The following is a 17,266-nucleotide window of genomic DNA, read 5'->3' as shown; positions in this document are numbered from 1 at the left end:
TGACTGAATTTTGGGGCGTAGTCAAGAGGGAAGCAACACACTGGCATAGGGTAGGATTGGCTACCTGCCCCTTTGGTGGATGACATGGCAACATGGGAGTTAATATATCCATGTCAACTCCCAGCCTCATGAGAGGCAGACCTTGTATGAAGCACTCATGCACCTGCCTTCTCTGTGTTTGCGTGTTCCTGGCACGAAAAGCTTATAGTCTCTGACATGTGGAGGTTCAGAGCATCCACCGATCTCCCTTCTAGGAGGAAACAGATATAGAGCTGTGGAAGCATGATGCAGGCTGTGAGCTGGTCCCCACACATCCCTTCATCCCACACAGGGGTTTACAGTGCCTAAGGGAAGCTGCCACACCACAGGCCAGCAGCTTGGAGAATAAGGTGGAAAGCTCCCTGCTCTGGGGGACTTGTGGAGGTTTTACCTTTTAATCTTGCAAAAATGCTCTCAGAACAGTGTTGCCCTGGTATGTCTGTTCCTTTAATTAGAAATAAAAAAAAAAATCCCACAATTTTGAGTAAAGCACACTTGGGGCCTTTCCTTGTTCCTCTGTGGTTCCACGGTGGTTTTGCCACTGACAACAAAAAAGGAGGATCAGAGCCTTTAATGCCCTACTTATAACTGCTAATACATTTACAGAAGACTATACAAACAAGCGCTGCACAGCAATTACACATATTAGATGCACATAGTATTTGCACATGTTGCTAAAACAATGCTGCTAAATGAAGAAGCTTTATTAGTTTAGAGATTTTTGGCTGCTGTTATTAAAAATATATTTACCTGAAAGGAAATCCAAGTATTTCATTTTACAAACAAATGACCGAAAATATAGCAGTAAGCAACATAAACTATTGCTTTTTATGTTTATACAATTATTTTTTTTTTGGCATAACACTGCCATACAGTTACAGAATTATAAAATATATCTTTATAGTGCATTACAAACCCAGAAACTGGTTACCACTCCTACCACATACATATGGTATTGGTACTACCAAACATGCACGGCATTCTGTGATCAAACACTGCAAAGGAATACAGAGAAGAGAGCAGGACCATTCATAAAAACTGACATGTAGCTGTTTCAGTTCTCAAGTAAAAAATGTTGGGTTTTGTTTCTTCATTATTTTTTTTTTCTTATCAATTACCACACTTTTTTTTTTTCTTAGAATACCGTTTAACAATCAAGTCCACAACAGCTCCGAATTGTATCAGTGCAAACCTATACCCAAATCTTCGGTCTGTGAACTCAAACTGCTGAAAGTACAAACAGTCGAGGGATAGGTTAAGACACAGAAAAAGGAACAACTAATGATCAGCAAACATGCTTCGGCAGGTCCCCCAAATAAAAATGCCATAACCTGTTTTACTGCAAAACAATAAATTTCACAGTTAGCCACAGCAGTAAATACATTCAGTATATTTCACAATAAACTTCAGTTGATGAATACGCCACTAGACTTGTAAGCGTGGTAGAATTAAAAAGTGCCAAGTTCCTCAGAAGTAAGAGACTTCCTTCAGAACAATTTGCCAATTCTCACATTTGTTATTTTACAGCAAACAGCTTTATGCTTCTGAAAATAAATATAAAAGTGATTATAAGCGTAAAGCCACAGGAGGCCTCCCTTTAATTGATCTCATATAGCTTTTGAGCTGTAGTTTAGAGTCCACTACATATGGCACGTATTAAATATATTCTTTAAAATAAACTCTTGCTTTCCCTGATGGTCTTAAGTAGGTATACTCAAGAACGTGGGATGTAAAAGGAACACAGATCCCAGGAAAATAAATAATTCTCAGGCAATACAGAGCACAGAGATATTACAGAGACACAATTTACATTCCTCTTGGAGGACTGCATTTAAATACCTGTGAGCAGCGAATCTACTATTACGGTCCTGACTGTGATGTGAAAGGAGAGCAGGGAGTCCATGCTTAGGCCTTTTTGTCCCACCCTTCATTTTCAAGCTCCCTTCTCCAGCAGGAATGCCATTTGAGCAGTTACTTGAATTCAGCTGGAATTGGACATGAATCAAAGTAACTTACTGAAATACGAAATGAGGAGCACGGTTCCCTGCACACCTCAGACAGGACTTTTGTCTTCTACATAATCACAATGTTACACCCATTTACGCTGGCCCAAATAGATGCCCTTACTACTTGTCTCCAAAACCAGTGCTACCTCACTCAGATGTGGGCTAGGAAAAGGTTTTGCCTTTGATCTTGCTTTCACACTGACAGAGATAAAAAACAATCATTTTTGCATTTGGAATCTGACTTCTAATACTTTATATAGAACAATTTATGTGTAAAAACTTTATTCAGAAGGGACACGTAAGATAATACTGTCATCAGCATAGAACAAGTGACTACATTTTCTGCCTAAGCAGGTATCTTAGCATTACAATATCCCAAGGCTTTTAAGAACAGGAAATGGATTAGTGTTCATCTTTCAGTAATTGTGTTCAAACGCACTAGCAATTCCTGAATAAACAAATTTGAGACAAAAAAGAGATTACTTTTTGCAAACAACACTAAACTAAGATGTGGAGCTCGTAGCCAACAGGGATCGCTGAGGCTGAAAGAATGCACGAGTTTAAAAACGGAAAAAAATCATAGAGAAAAAAAACAAATTTTAACTGTTCTTTCCCACAATCTGTTGATGGCCACTGTTGGTGACAGGATACAAGGCTAGATATATCTTTGGTTCCGATCCATAATGGTAGTTCTTAAGCTAACATACACCATTAACATGATTTTGTCACAGTTTTATTGATGGAGAAACTTCATACATTTATTTGCATCTTATTCATAAATACTGCTTCTGTCAAGGAAATTTAATACATTACCTATAAAAGTATAATAAGGGATAAAAAAATTAAGGGATACATTTTCACTCAAACATATGCATCTTACTATTATTTGTGATCAGTTTTGCATTACTGTATTTATTATCACTTGCTTCTAATACAAAGAGGCGATACTGTATCTTCTAAGAGGAAAGTGCTTTCCATTTCTATAAATATTTTGACTAGGATTATTTTTTCTAAATACTGTTGTATCATCTTGGGTGATACCTTGTCTAAGAGGACTTGCCTTTCCTTCATAAACATGGTTAGAAATTGTCTACAGGTATTAGGTTTGTATCACAAATATGATCACAAAAGGCTGTTACCAAGTTGTCTGTAACAGTACTTCTACCTTTTGGTTCTCCACATGGCCTTTACTACTCCCCCATGCTTCTCAGCCATTGGATAAATCACTACCACCACAAATTTCAGGAAAAGAAAGGTACACAAAATAATTCAATTAAACAGATATAAATTTTATTAAAAAATTAAAAAAAGAAAGAAAAAAAGAAAAAAAAAACACGAGCTGATTTCTATTTAAATATATTATATCTCCCTTGACTTACCTTATTGGATCATCCATCAAAATTATACAAAGCTTATAGGGTCTGTAAACTTTCTGGTTCTAGTACAGGTACAGTACAACTGTAGATTGTTAGAATCATCCTGGAATAATTAAAGGAGGCTTACACTAGGTTAGATGAAATATTACCTATGATTACACAAATACCTAATGCATCAGGCTGCTGTAAACTTAGGAGCAGGAAACTGAGGAGCTGACCAAGCCACAGAACAGCTCCCAAAGGCTTACGGAAAATATTTTTAGCATCCTTCAGGATCACACCTTTAAATAGGAGCAACAGACACCAGAAGCTTGGTTCTGCTCCCAGACAAGTGCACATGCTAACTCTTCTGATCTGAACAGTCTGCAGTGCATACCTCACGTATCCAAGCTTTTAGCCTCTATGCCAACCCATCCTCAGGTACCGAGGCACAGTTACGTCCTAGCTAGTAGGGTGCAGAGCTAATTAATCTTAAAGTGCTGTATTTTTGCATGATTTGTGCAATTGTCCTCATTTGCACGTGTGCACTCAGGTTGTCAAGTTGCACATTCATACACCCTCACTGTGGGATGGGTAAAATCAAATGCACAGGTGTATGAATGTGCACGCTTCTCCCTCAGCATCAGAGGCTGTTCAGATGTACTTGTTGGGAAAGAACCCCTACATGGGAGGCCCCACTCAATTAATACGGGACTAGGTCAGATTCTGGTAAAACATGGCCAAAATGCATTGTAATAGAGGTACGCAGAAATCCCTGAATACTTAAGTGCACAGCAAGACTTAAAAAAAAAAAGAAAAAACAAGAAGCAACAAGTTTAATAATGAGCAATTGTCCTGACTTTCTTTGCACACATTAATTTTCTGAAGTAATGCTTAAATAATTAAGCGCTGGCATCTACAAGAACACTTGGAAACCTGAAAGCCTTAAAAACTAAGGAAACTAAGGAAATCTTAAAAACTAAAGAAAACAGGGCACTTCTGGCTGCTAAGGACATCATTCTGTACTAAAACTCATAGAGTGCACTCACTTGATCCCCACAAATCTCCATGGCACTCTACACTGTGCGACTGCTCTGCAGTGAATCCTTCTTTCAAGCACTTAGAAAATCAGGAGAAACAACTCCTCCATGAAAATAATGGTAAACCCTCACATTTTACACAGAATTTTTTAGCTGAAGTTGAAGTGTCCCATGGGAGTAATTCTGTTGGTACAGCTATAACACAAAGGGTACAGAAAGCAGAAGGCCATCAGAAATAAAAAACGTGTCTTACCACAAAGTTCTTCAAGGCTAATTGACATGTCACTGCTATTCTCACTTCTATAAAAAGTGACAGAATTATCCTGAATTGGGGATTTTATTTTTTTTTGTTTATTTTATTTTTTAAGTTAATAAGGATAAAGGTTTCAAAGTTATCAACTGTATTTTAAGACACACTGGGCCCTTACTGCAAAGCCCTGCCAGGTGAAAACAAACAAACAAAAATAAATGAATAAATAAATAGACAAACAAACAGAAAAAGTAATTTCTTAGATTAAGTACGCAATTACAAGTGGTCAACCAGCAAGCATATATAGGTGAAAGCTGTGTCACAATAACATACTGCAGAGAAATATTTTGGATGTGCATCCCAAGAGCTTTCTGGTTTAAGAGCTATGGGTTTCTCTTTCTGTTGTTGTTCAGTAGTCAAAAGACGGAAAATCTCCTGAGATCATCTATGTTCAGTCAAATTACAACATAAATATAACACCCCCAGTGTCCCCTATTCCAGTTGAACACTATGTAATTTTTAAAAAAATGGTTAACTTCAGTATTAAAGTCTAGAAATTGCAGGTTCTGTATAACTAGCTACCTTACGGTTATGTTCTTCATGCACAGTGTAAATTTTCCCTATGCCATTCAAGAAATAACTATGTTAAACAATGCTATTAAGTTGGCAAGGTTAGGCACTCGAGATTTAAAAAGTCAGAGGCAGAACATAAAGCTGTCCTCCCTGCATGTATGCGTGGGTTTAGAGTCTTTAACTACATGGACCAATTTTATCCAAGCATTTCCTGTCCCCTTCTACTCAGGTCAGGTCCAAACATGGAAGTGGTTTAAGTCCAGGGGAATTTGAAGGTAATTCTCAGCACCAGCCTTTGTTAAAACAGTGGCTGGGGGGGAATTCTCTGGGACATTTCCATTCGGACAGACTTAATGCCTGTTGGAGCGACCTGGGCTACCCTCAAAAACACAAAACACAAAGCCAGAAACAACTCACAAATATGATGTCCCTTTCCTTATAAGACAGCACAGAAATGGAGGAATGTGACTTTCCACTTCCCTGCCTTTTTTTTGGATGGAAAGAGTTTAGTTATTGTCCATAGGTACCCAGATCTCTAACTACAACTCTGTGTGACCCCAAGAAACAATACTAGCCGGGGAAAGCAAGGAGTGATGTACTGCCATAATGGGAACTAGCGACACAGAAAAATATAAGACATCTTGTCTATGCTTTGAAACCCCTGAAGACGTTGTCATTTTGAGTTACAAGACTTGAATCAAGTCTTGCAGCACTCTGACACTCAAACTGTAGTCAGGTACTTGCTTTATAATATTTCATCAAAAATACATTAAAGGCAGTGGATTATATATACATTTTAAAATAGAAAATACATATAGAAGTTTTAGACTATTTTAGGACTGTAGAAAGCATGAGTTCTACCTGCATTATTTTTTAATTCATACAATTAACTCGCTGGGTAGTGTCTTGCTAGATTGAATGGCATGAAGTCAGCAGAGGATGCTCAGGGAAAGCAGATGGTCCTTAAGTAAACAACTCTGGGGAAGATCTTAATTGGGAAATTCCTATCTGTTGGGCTCCAGTCATGCTAGCAGGCTGGCTTTTCTCAGGTTTCAGCCCATTATGAAAATAGCATTAAGCAGTGTGAAAGACCTCTGATAGAGCAAAGGGAGGAACGAGACAGCTGGAATCCCTTTCTCTCACAGACCAGCATCTGTGGGTTCAGCATTGTACAGATCTCAACCAAAACTGGCCAAGAAATGTCCAAATTCAGTTACGATCCAGCTGGACAGGCCTCGTGACGGTCTCTCTGATGGCTTTGATGCTTAAGCAGTACTTTGCTGTGAAGACACTGCTTTTGAGCTGTTGGTGGTTGATTTCCAGGGACAGAGGCTTCACAGGTGCCGAAGCCAGCTGGGCGAGCTGATCAACAGAGTGCTTTCACACTGAGACCACAGCTAAAAACAATCCCACCTCACCTCAAGGTAGCAGAAGTGGTGAATGAGTCATGAGAAAACTTCAAAGGGCCTAAAAGAAGTTTAAAGTGCATCTTCCCTTGTACCCAAGAGCTGTGGATACAGTTTCACTGTAAGTTAAACTTTTATTTGATGTAAAGGATACCCAGCTGCATAAGATATTTTGCTATCTATTACCTAGTGTCTCAGACAAGGGTGCTAATCTATGGTAAAATGCTGTGCAAATACTGCCATTAACATAAATATAGTTCCCCCCCCAAAAAAATTTAAAATCTGCTAGGGAAAAGCTTTGCTCTTCAAAGAATTTCTAGCCATTTCATAAAAAAGAAATAAAAATTTAAAGCAATGTAAAAGGAATATCAGAATTTTTAAGTTTCAAGAGTTTCTATTTCTAGTAAGTTTTAGGTTAAAAAAAGAAAGATGAATGTAATGGAATAGCTATTTTTTTCCTATGCAATCTGTCTGGAAAAGATAATGAATTCCTAGGCTTTGAACGTACACAATTATTTTAAATAACCATACTTGATTTTTATCTGATAAACTGAGATTAAAAAAAGGTAAAATTCATTAACCTAACAGAAGTCTAATCTGATGCATTCACAACAAGCAAAGTCTCATGAACACTTTATACTAGATTTGATGTAAATGTTATGCAAAATGAAAAAGTGATGAATAATTCGCTTCATTCATTATGAAACAATGATTTTTAACCTCAGACTCATGATTTGAGGTCATCCTTAGTTTTTGTGGTGGTCTCCTCTGAAAGCATATCCGTATCAAGGCTATCTTGTACATCTGCTGACGTGCTATTTGAACAATTCTCAGTGTCACATAAATCTTTCTCTACAACACTTGGATGACTTCCGGAGTCACTGTCCATACTTTCATCCTCTTTTTTTGAATGAGGAGCATCCTCCTTTTTGTCTGAAGTATCATGAGTTTCTTCTGGTTTTGAAAGCTGACTAGTATCAGGATCACTGTTCTTTTCACTGCTGTTTTGCTTAAGAGCATCACAGTTCATTTCTTGTTCATCCTGCTCATTTTCTTCTCCACTTTTTGTGAGTTCTACCTTTCTTTCTTCAGTTGCTTTACTAGTTGAGCTTCCACTCGTGGATGTACTCTTAGGCTCTTTCGGCTTCTTATGCTTAGAAATGTAACTACTGTGAATAGAAATAGGAGATGCTGGTTTTTTACTTGTTTTGTTTCCCTCCGACTTCTGCTTTTTTGGGGGTCCCCAGATAAAATGCTCTGATGGTGTGTAATGTTGCTGGGCAAATCTCAGGAGTTTTCTCCTTTCTCTTCGGTCTCTAATAGTATACACAAAATATTCTAGAGCACTTTGCTTAATATTGGGAATGGTATCTTCGACAAGAGCTTCATGGAGAATAAATTTTACCAGGGGAGATTTGAAACTCTCATATCCAAGTTCACCAAGACTTTTCAGAATTCGAGTGATTCTCAAGTAGTTGTGTTGAGACCTTTGGAAGAAAAGGTTGAAATAATTCCATTGAACCAGAAAAGAAAATCCTTACAGAACTGGAACTGCAATTCCTCACTCATTTTTAATCATTCAAGACATGTACTTCAAGGATTCTGTACTTTAATTTCTCACAGCTGATGAAGCTTGCTAGTACCTTCTTTGTGAGGATGTTGGAAGTGAAAATTAGTGTCTGCAAAAGGCACTGAGGCAGTAGATGAAAGAAAAGCACTGTGTACCAATTTTGATTCCTTCTACTGTATATATTTTTCCAAGGAGAAAGCAGTCATTTTTATAAAACATTTTTCTTGTAGTGTATTGTAGTCATACAGCTACAGAACATGATTCACTAGACTACACCTTAGCCATTTAGAAGCTGTCTCTCCACTCTAAGCTAGCTACCTACATTACTTAGACAGACAGTCCTGAGAGGCAAAACAGGCACCCCTGGAGAGCAAGTCCTTCTATCATAACATATATCTAAGATAAATGGAATGAGTTATCTTCTGGAAGTTTTTCTGAAATACTATTTCTTCATGAAGTATGCCTAGGTGAATAGTGAAACCGAAATGTCTGAATTTCAGATGGCCAAACTTAACTAAAGAGAGTCTCAGTTCCTGATTTAAACTAGCATAGCTGCTCACTGATATTATTTATAGTGAGTAGCTACACACATATAGTCACACACACTTATATCATTACTATATATAATAATAATAATATAGTAATTACAATGTAAGAATGTGCAGTGCCTTTCATTTGGGCCTCCTGAAACTGTCTTTTATCTATGGCCTGAGCCTGAGTACATACCTGTCAATTAGCTCATAATATTCGAGTAAAATTAGTGGTTACTTTCATTATTCATTCACATTTAGTCATTAGCAATTCTACCTTAAGTAACAAGTTTTTGTTTGTTTTCTTGCAGTATTTTTGTTTTGTCCAATCTTTAGCTCTATGGTCAGAGGTATTACAAAAGTGATTACAAGATTTGAAGAGAAATTTTGATACAACTGCATTGGACAAAAATTCAGCGCAAACTCAAGCTCCCCACAATGCCAAAGGATGATGACAGATAGCATTTTGCTGAAAGCTGGGGGTAAAGTTTGACTTAATAAATGTCTAAACCTCTCCAGTTAGGCACTGCTGTTAAAAAGTATTAAATCCAACACGGATCATGTTTGGAGAAGGGAGGGAAATCTTTATTACTTAGCTTCTATACAGCTGTGGAGAACTTGATTTTTCTCAAGAAGAAACGTGATTACAAAATAAGCATCTCATTCCTCATAATTGAGAAGCAGTGCTTTGGGATCAAGTGACAATGCTCTCAGTAGCAAGACAGACAAATTAGTTTGGAATTGTGATCTTCTTCAGCACCATCTGAAGTTGTATTTGTGGGGAATTCACTGATGTCACTTAGACTGCTAACGGGTGAGAAGCACAATCAAAAAAAGGGGAAGGAAGAACATCCACATACTGACACAAACCAGTTACAGACTATTTCTATTCTTTGGAAAATACATCTTCCTTTCCCTAGGAAACAAAAGGCTAAAGAGATTCTATGGCAATTCTAGAGTGTTGAGTGGATGTCATTACTTACTCATTCAAATGCTGAAATCTTTCTTGCCAGTTAGCAGCTCGGGCTACGTTTCCAGTTTTATCAATTAGTTTTATTCCAAAAAACTCCAACATCATTTTGTAAGCCAAAAGGAATCTTCTAATTGCTTCCTTTGTTTTCTTGAACTCCTAATAAACAAAGAATATATCCAAAATTCTTAGTGGCACTGAAGCAAGAACTTCTGCATCGCAGAAAACAACTCCACATAATAAAAAGTAGTTAGGTATCAATATTAATGTGGTTTGTTTTAAGCTCAACTTGTATTACCTCAATTTCATATGTAGTTAGTTCTTTAGCATAGAAGTTCAGACCTTGTTCCCTCAGTGGGAAAAGCCTGTTAAAAGAAAAAGCACATTACAATTTCCAGCATATAAACACTGAATCAATGCAATGCTTTGAAACAGAAAAAGGTAGTAAGTGACCGACCACTGTATGTAAGTGTGGTTATGTTCCAGTTTCTCATAGTCTCCTTTCCATTTATTTAGGACTTCTTCAATGTAAACCCCTGCATAAAAATAATTGGGAAACTGTTAAGTAGCCATCAACATCAGCTTTCAGCTACATGAAGTACACGCCATATTAACACAGTGACAAAATACAAACTTTTTTCTTTCACATCCTATGTAAAGTAAGGTCTGTTGCAAACGTTAATTTTAAATTAAAAATAATTTAGTTACTAAAACTTAATTAAAGACAAGAGTTTCATCAAATTTCAATACAAACAAAATCAACTGACTTATACCAAGGTACTTACCCGTAGAGGGTATGCAACAATAACCTCTGAAAAATACGCTTTTCTGAACATCTCATGTCCTAGATTCCTTTAGCACACATTGACAAATCACTTATGCAAAATACTAAAACACAATCACCTGCCATTTCTTTAACATGAGAAAGCTCTGCATATATATTGCCTTAGTATTACACAGTCTCAACACTTCAATAGATCTTTTATTCCAGGAATCCTTCCAGCTATAAATAATAACAAGATTTGAAAATATTTTGCAATTATCTGTGGCCAAAAGAATTGATGTATTGAATATTTTCTGCTATGAGTCCAACCTTGGGGCCAAGCTCAACAAATGGGAATTTCAGCTTTTAGTAGTCTCAAAACAGTTGTGGGTTTTAGTCAGTTTCTCTCAGAAAGACAGTGAGAGAAAAAGGAGACAAAGCACACACAAAAGAAATCATTCTTTGCACTGAGACCATTCAGTCGTGGGCCAGGGCATCTCTTTTCCAGGCACCGTACAAATACACAAGAGGAGGTTACTTGCTCCAAAAGCTACACAATCTCTTTCCATGAACGCACAACATTAGCCTATTTCTGCTCAGAAACCAACAATATTTTACCACCGCAGCACGGCCTCTCCCAAAGTCAAATAGCACAGCGGCAGCCCAAAAAGCTCAAAGCCCCACGTAAATAGTCTCCTGTTGTACATGACATGTTGTACAACTCTATTCCTGCCCAGTGAAAATTTCTACCTCAGTCCCAGTGACAAGAGCTCACCTGCTGCTTTTCTTCATACAATGGAGAAAAAAGCCAGTCAAAGGGGTTGCCAAGAACATGGGATTTACAGCGCATGCAAGGCTGGAAAAGGCTAACCTTCTGGAATACCTCCTGGCTAACCTTCTGGAATACCTCCTTATTTTTTTGCCTTTTAAAGGATTCCCCCCACCCCAAACCTTTTCAGGCTTTCAGTTTCAGGTTCACATGGTCCTCAGTACCTTTATCTTTCTTTCAGTTCTCTGTGTAATGCTTTCTCTGTTACTAGTAACTCATCGATTCAACTCCTCTTGCCAAGCTAAAAACAGTCTTTAATATTTGCTTGTGGATATCTAGATAAAGCTCAAGATAATTAAAACAGAAGCCTTATCTTTCTTTCGCATTACCTGATTTATCTTCTTGATTGCTGAGGTTATTATCACTACCTTGCCTTTAAGCAGCTGTTACTTCCAACCTTCCAGGCTATATTGATGTCTTTACACCATTCTGTATAATATTCCATCAGAAGTTTGATGTTTTGCACCTTAACATCCTTTTTACCAGCCTTGAAAAGTACACTGCTGACACACTTACATCTACTCTGAATGCTGCTGCTAAGATCATGTTTCTACACTACACCTTTTTTTTAAAAAAAAAAAACACTGACTTTTTTGCTTTGTGTTGTTCCATTGTGAAGCCCTTTTCTGTAACATCAAAGAAAAACTACATGCCTTTATTTTCAAAGTCTTTTGTGACCCGCTCCACCCCACCTTGTCACAACCCATGCGCTGCCATGAGACTGATGCCTGCCTCTGGCCAGCCCTCAACCGCAGCCTCCACTTCTCATTTCTTCTGTATTCAAATATACACTCTTGTATTTCCTCCCAAGCTGTCCTCGTGCCAAGAGGATCTGTCTGCAAACACCCTCAAAGTAACCTCCGCCTCATTCTTTCAAAACTCTCAAAAGAGTATTTTTGATCGCAATTTTTTTTTTTTGTCAATGGCTAAGCTCTCATGTGCCAAGACTCCTGTCTATCATTCTAACCACTACTGTTTTATTGTCCCCTTCTGCTTCTCCATCTGTCTGCAGTCAAAGCATGAGAGACAAGAGGATAGCAAACTCTCTAGAGCCAGGTTTGTCATCTTTCAGCTCTTTCAGTATTCATGCAGAACCTTGCATGTGAGGGTCCTGCTTCATTACCAGAACCACCAGGGGCTTTGATTATTATAACAATGATAATAAAATAATTTCTCACATATGAGGAAGTGACAGTGCATTCATTTTCCCCTCACACAGTGCTAGGAATAACACCCTGATCCCTGCCACTCCTTTTCAAGCGCCAGGAGTTTGCAAAGCATGGTGGAACAACTTTATCTTTGTTTAATAAAAGGCAGTGCCACTGCTCTAAATCCGTTGTGTAAACAACACCTTATATTACATCATTCTGAAAAATGCAAAACTTTGGCTTAAGCACAACTTGCTTATCAACATGTTAATTGATAAGCAACAGAGGAGGTTTAAATCACACTAAATATAGCCATACACCTCTAATTTGTCAGCACGGTAATTATCGCTACAGTTTCGCTTTGTTACTATAAGCGTCGAACATTCTTCTGTTATCACTACTATTGTCCCAGATTACTCACCATCGGGCTTAAAAGGGATTTTGTTTTTGTAAAAGCGGAGATTGCACAAGTCATTTTGGTATCGAAGATCCTTAAAGTTCTGCTGAAAGAAAGAAAACAGGACATTATCACCCTACAAAACAAAACAGAAAACACAAACAAAACAAAACAACCCACACTACAGAGAATACCCACAAAGTAACATTCTGCTCTCTGAACAATTTGAGGACAAAAATATTTCAACATTTTAGGAAAACTGGAAGTCACATGCATAAAGATTCAGCCCAGGTAAAACACTTTAAGGATGTGCCAGTTCCTTCTGACTGGTGCCTTCTACCAAGTCAGAGCTGCAAGCATAGCAGCACCCAGACTTTGGTCTCAAGGAATTTCCAAGAGACAAATAATATCAAGTCCAAACTTTATCCACCCTTATCAGCATTCAAGGCACACATATTTTCCTGGGCTCCTGCCATTATTCCCAGGCTTACACACCTCATGTGCTTGCATTTACATCTAGGATGAGAAGATGTTTCACCCCTCTCCTGCTAGTTTCATCCCTCTCCCGCTTAAATACATCGGACCTTTGCAACAGCTTTTTGATTACACTAATTCCTCGTATTTATTAGGCACCATAAAGTTTAGGAATTTTTAGGTTGTGTGCTGCTCTCTACTAAATGGGGAATTTTAAAGCATAAAATATTCTTACTGGATACTGGTGTCGGTACTTGTATAAATCTCTTGCTGCATAGAAGCTTCTCTTTGGCTTGGCTGTCAGCTCAGTTCCATCACTGCTCTGAAACATTTAAAAAATAGATAATAACCATAAACAAACACACTAAATACTGAACCTGGGTAATATCAAAATAATTATTTTTCATAATGGATTTCAGCAATGTAAACATACACAAGTAGATGTATTTGCCTGCTGCCTGGTCAAACACCAGGCATCTCCCTGCCGCATACTTCACACCACATACTTTGAACCTAAATCAAAAGAACCAACCAACCACAACAAAAACCACAACAAAACTCAGCAAAACCCAAAAGTATGGCTATTAGGCATCCTTCCAATGAGGCTGAATTTAAACCAACAAGTTTACTGTCATTTCCAAATGTCAGACTTTGAAGTTAACCAGGAAGTGCCAACAGAAGACAAAACAAGTAATTGAACGTGAAAGTACAGAGACACTTTGGAAACCATACTATCTGCAAATACTATCTGTCGTGTGCATGTTGTGTTAACTGCTATCACTAACGTCCTATGGAAGAAAATGAATAGTCATAGACAAGCTAACTTGCAGTTCAAATACCTTCTTGAACCATTTTCTATTATTCATTTCTCAGAACTTAAATCCTAGCAAGAAATACCACTAAACACCAAAAAAAAAAAAAAAAACACTCACATAGAGAAAATATACTCATAGGAGACCCTGTACTGAACCCCAGACGCTTTGAAGCTATGACCTGAAACAACCAGAGTGTATCAAGGACAGTGGAAACAATCCCACTGACTTGACAGCACACTTGAAAAGCCTGCACTTATTGAGGAAAATGAAGTAGTAGTCTAGAGAGAATTCAGCTTGCTAGCGACCACTTCATGTTCTTCAACATTTCTTCATGCCTGTACCGTAACTAAGAGTTTTGTACGGGTTAGTTCACTAAAATAAGTCTCTACTCTAAAACCAGTGACCAAATGAGGGAACTCCTTGCACTATACATACAATGGGCTGAAGTGAAGTCGAAAAGGGGGAAATTCCCTGTGACTGCACTGGACATTCCCCTTTATAGCTGCACATCCTGCTGCTTATTAAGATGATGTTATTGGCGAGCAAGCACCTGTCCTGGAGCATCCTTTCGCAAGGCTATCTCTGACCACACCTACAGGTGAAGCAGGTTGCCCTGAGCACGCCGTCCCTCCTGCGTGAGGTACCCGGCAGCACCAGGCTTTAGTTATCTATTGCCATACATCATGCAGAAGCGGATAAAACACTTACACCAATTTAATTTTGCACTATGGCAGTGTCTGAACCAAATACAAATGAGGTACATCCAGCAGGCTAAAACCTGGCCCCAGCTGGTCCCCCATGCCTTGATTCCTAAATTCCGTGAGATTATTGCCAAAGCAGCCCTGTAAACGCTTCAGGGCCAGCAGTTTCGGCAGAGCACCCCTTTATACGCTTTAGGGCCAGCGTTTTGGGCCGAGCAACCCCCGGGGGCCAGCACGGAGCGCTCCGCAGCAGACTGGGGAGCCCCCCCCGGCTGCCCTGCCCGGCCTCAGCTCCTCCACCCCCGGGGCTCACGGGCTGCCGAGGCCCGGCCGAGCCCTTCCCGGGGGGGCAGCGGGGCGGGCGGTACCTGCTCGGGGCTGGCGGTGTCGGCCTCGGCCCGCTCCGCGTCCCCCGGCGGCTCCCGGGGCCGGCCGTCAGCGGGCGGCTCCTCGGCGGCTCCCCCGGCCGCGCCCGCCCCTTCCAGGGGCCGCGGGTCCCCGGCGGGCTCCGGCGGCGGCTCGGGCTCCGAGTCGGTCTCCCAGGTGGAGTCGCAGTCCTCCACCGTGGTGGGCTCCTTGAAGCTGACGCCGCTCAGCAGGCTGCCCATCGGGCAGGGCAGGGCAGGGCAGGGCGAGGCTAAGGCAGGGCCCGCCGCCACCGCCACCGCCGCCTCCGCCGCCTCCCGGGGGCCGAGGGCTGCGAGCGGCCGGCGGCTGCCTACGGCTGCGGCATGGCGGGGCGGGGAGGCGGCGGCGGCGGCTGCATGGCGGCGGCCGAGGCTGCTCCGCTGCCGCCCGGCCACAGCCCACGGGCGGGCGCGGGGCGGAGCTGCGGGCACCGGGCGCTGCGCGGCTCGGAGGGGCCGGCAGCCCCCGGGAGGGGATGGGAGAGGAGGGGAGCAGGCAGAAGATGGCAGCCCCCTGCCTCCCAGCCCCCTGCCTCCCGTCCCCTGATCCGCACGCTGCGAGCACACTGGGAGGGGAGGAAGGAGAGGGAGCTGGTGAGGGCCTGGAGCACACACAGGTCTTGTGAGGAGCGGCTGAGGGAGCTGGGGGTGTTTAGTCTAGAGAAGAGGAGGCTCAGGGGAGACCTCGTTGCTCTCTGTACCTGAAAGGAAGGGGTGGGGAGCTGGGGGTCGGCCTCTTCTGGCAGATAACCAGCGCTAGGACTAGAGGAAACAGCCTCAAGTTGCACCAGGGGAGGTTCATGTTGGAAATGAGGAGATGTTTCTGCACAGAAAGAGCAGTTAGTCATTGGGATGGGTTGCCCAGGGAGGTGGTGGAGTCACTGTCCCTGGGGGTGTTCCAGGAAAGGTTGGATGTGGTGCTTAGGGACGTGGCTTGGTATTGGTGGTAGGGGATGGTTGGACCAGATAATCTTGGAGGTCTTTTTCTACCTTAATGATCCCATACCTGGGGAGATGGGACTGGACAGGGCAACAGCGGGGTGCCCAGCTACTTTCAGCTGCTCCTAAAATCCCCTCAAGTCTGGGGGAGAAGCTGGCATGCCAGTCAAAGGCGGATTTGGCAGGGACAATGGCAGTGTATTTTGTATGTGGCTAGAGCAAGTTTTTGGGATAGAAACACTGGCTGGAGTGAAGACCTGATGAAGGCTTAGCACATTGTTTCCAGTGGCTGCCCACACCCTCAGGATTAACTTCATTCCTAACCAAGATTATCAGGCTTTGGTTCACACTCGTGGAACTCCGCCTTCACTGAAGACAGCTCTGTGGTGTCTGCTATATTGACTGCTCCTTTAGGGATGCACAACGATCAAGCCATCTTACGTCTTCTTGGTGAACCACACCACTTTTAGCTCCTCCCTGTAAATTAGTTCCCCTGTTCCCTCACTCATTTTTGTGCCTTTTCTTCTGCTGCTGCCTCAGTGTTTTATCACCCTCATAAAAGCGCAGGTACCAACATTTCAGTTGCATTTCAGGATCATCATTGTAGAGGTGAAATCATCTATGTAGTCTTGTTTTCTAGTATGCTCTTTATTAACTTAAAGATTGCTTTAACTTAGGATGCCAGAGCATAGTGTTTATGTGCTCTCACACATAAAACCTTCTTCAGGTCCATTCCAAGTGTATGACCTGTACATATTTACATGAAGCAAAGCAAAGTACTGGAAATACCCTAGGGTATTTCAGGCCTTGTTTTCGGTAAGTGTATTTGTAGTTGCAATTCACCCAGATGCAGATACAGCTGTAAGCCCGTCCTACAGCTCAGTCTGCCTCAGAAGCCCAGGCTTCTGCCTCCCTTCCACCACTACCTGCCCAGTTCTCCTCCTCTCCTAACCTTCATGAAGCACCTTCAGTCCTTCCAACACCCCTTAGTCACTGTTATGCCAGCTGCTGCCTTCTTCAAGATTTCTGGAACCAATTTGTCTTGACTGCCTGC

General features: G+C 41.0%; 1 protein-coding gene across 2 annotated transcripts; it reads right to left on the bottom strand.

Annotated features, from left to right (window-relative positions):
• Nucleotides 1-594: 594 nt before the first annotated feature.
• Nucleotides 595-15,666, bottom strand: OGFRL1 (opioid growth factor receptor like 1). Of its 2 annotated transcripts, none has more exons than XM_084514246.1 (7): nucleotides 15,235-15,666; nucleotides 13,586-13,672; nucleotides 12,901-12,979; nucleotides 10,197-10,275; nucleotides 10,038-10,104; nucleotides 9,753-9,898; nucleotides 595-8,156 (listed from the first exon to the last, which is right to left on the bottom strand). In XM_084514246.1, the coding sequence occupies exons 1-7, from the start codon at nucleotides 15,472-15,474 to the stop codon at nucleotides 7,397-7,399; spliced, it is 1,458 nt and encodes a 485-aa protein (XP_084370372.1). In that variant the 5' UTR covers nucleotides 15,475-15,666; the 3' UTR covers nucleotides 595-7,396. The 2 variants fall into 2 exon arrangements, with proteins under 2 accessions (XP_084370372.1, XP_084370371.1); XM_084514245.1 differs by having other exon boundaries at nucleotides 12,901-12,982; nucleotides 15,235-15,665.
• Between the last annotated feature and the right edge of the window lie 1,600 nt (nucleotides 15,667-17,266).

This window comes from Aythya ferina (assembly GCF_964211825.1).
Source record: "Aythya ferina genome assembly, chromosome: 3".
NCBI classification, from domain to species: Eukaryota; Metazoa; Chordata; class Aves; order Anseriformes; family Anatidae; genus Aythya; species Aythya ferina.
Note: the sequence above shows the minus strand (reverse complement) of the source record. Positions and strands in the feature narration are given on the sequence as shown.

What these genes read in the sequence shown, in the direction of transcription:
- OGFRL1 (XM_084514245.1), bottom strand. Translation starts at nt 15,474, where the DNA reads ATGGGCAGCCTGCTGAGCGGCGTCAGCTTCAAGGAGCCCACCACGGTG. An exon ending in AGTACCGACACCAGTATCCA is followed by an intron (nt 12,983 to 13,585) that starts GTAAGAATATTT and finishes TCTTTCTTTCAG; the next exon opens with CAGAACTTTAAGGATCTTCG. An exon ending in AACCACACTTACATACAGTG is followed by an intron (nt 10,105 to 10,196) that starts GTCGGTCACTTA and finishes TTCTTTTAACAG; the next exon opens with GCTTTTCCCACTGAGGGAAC.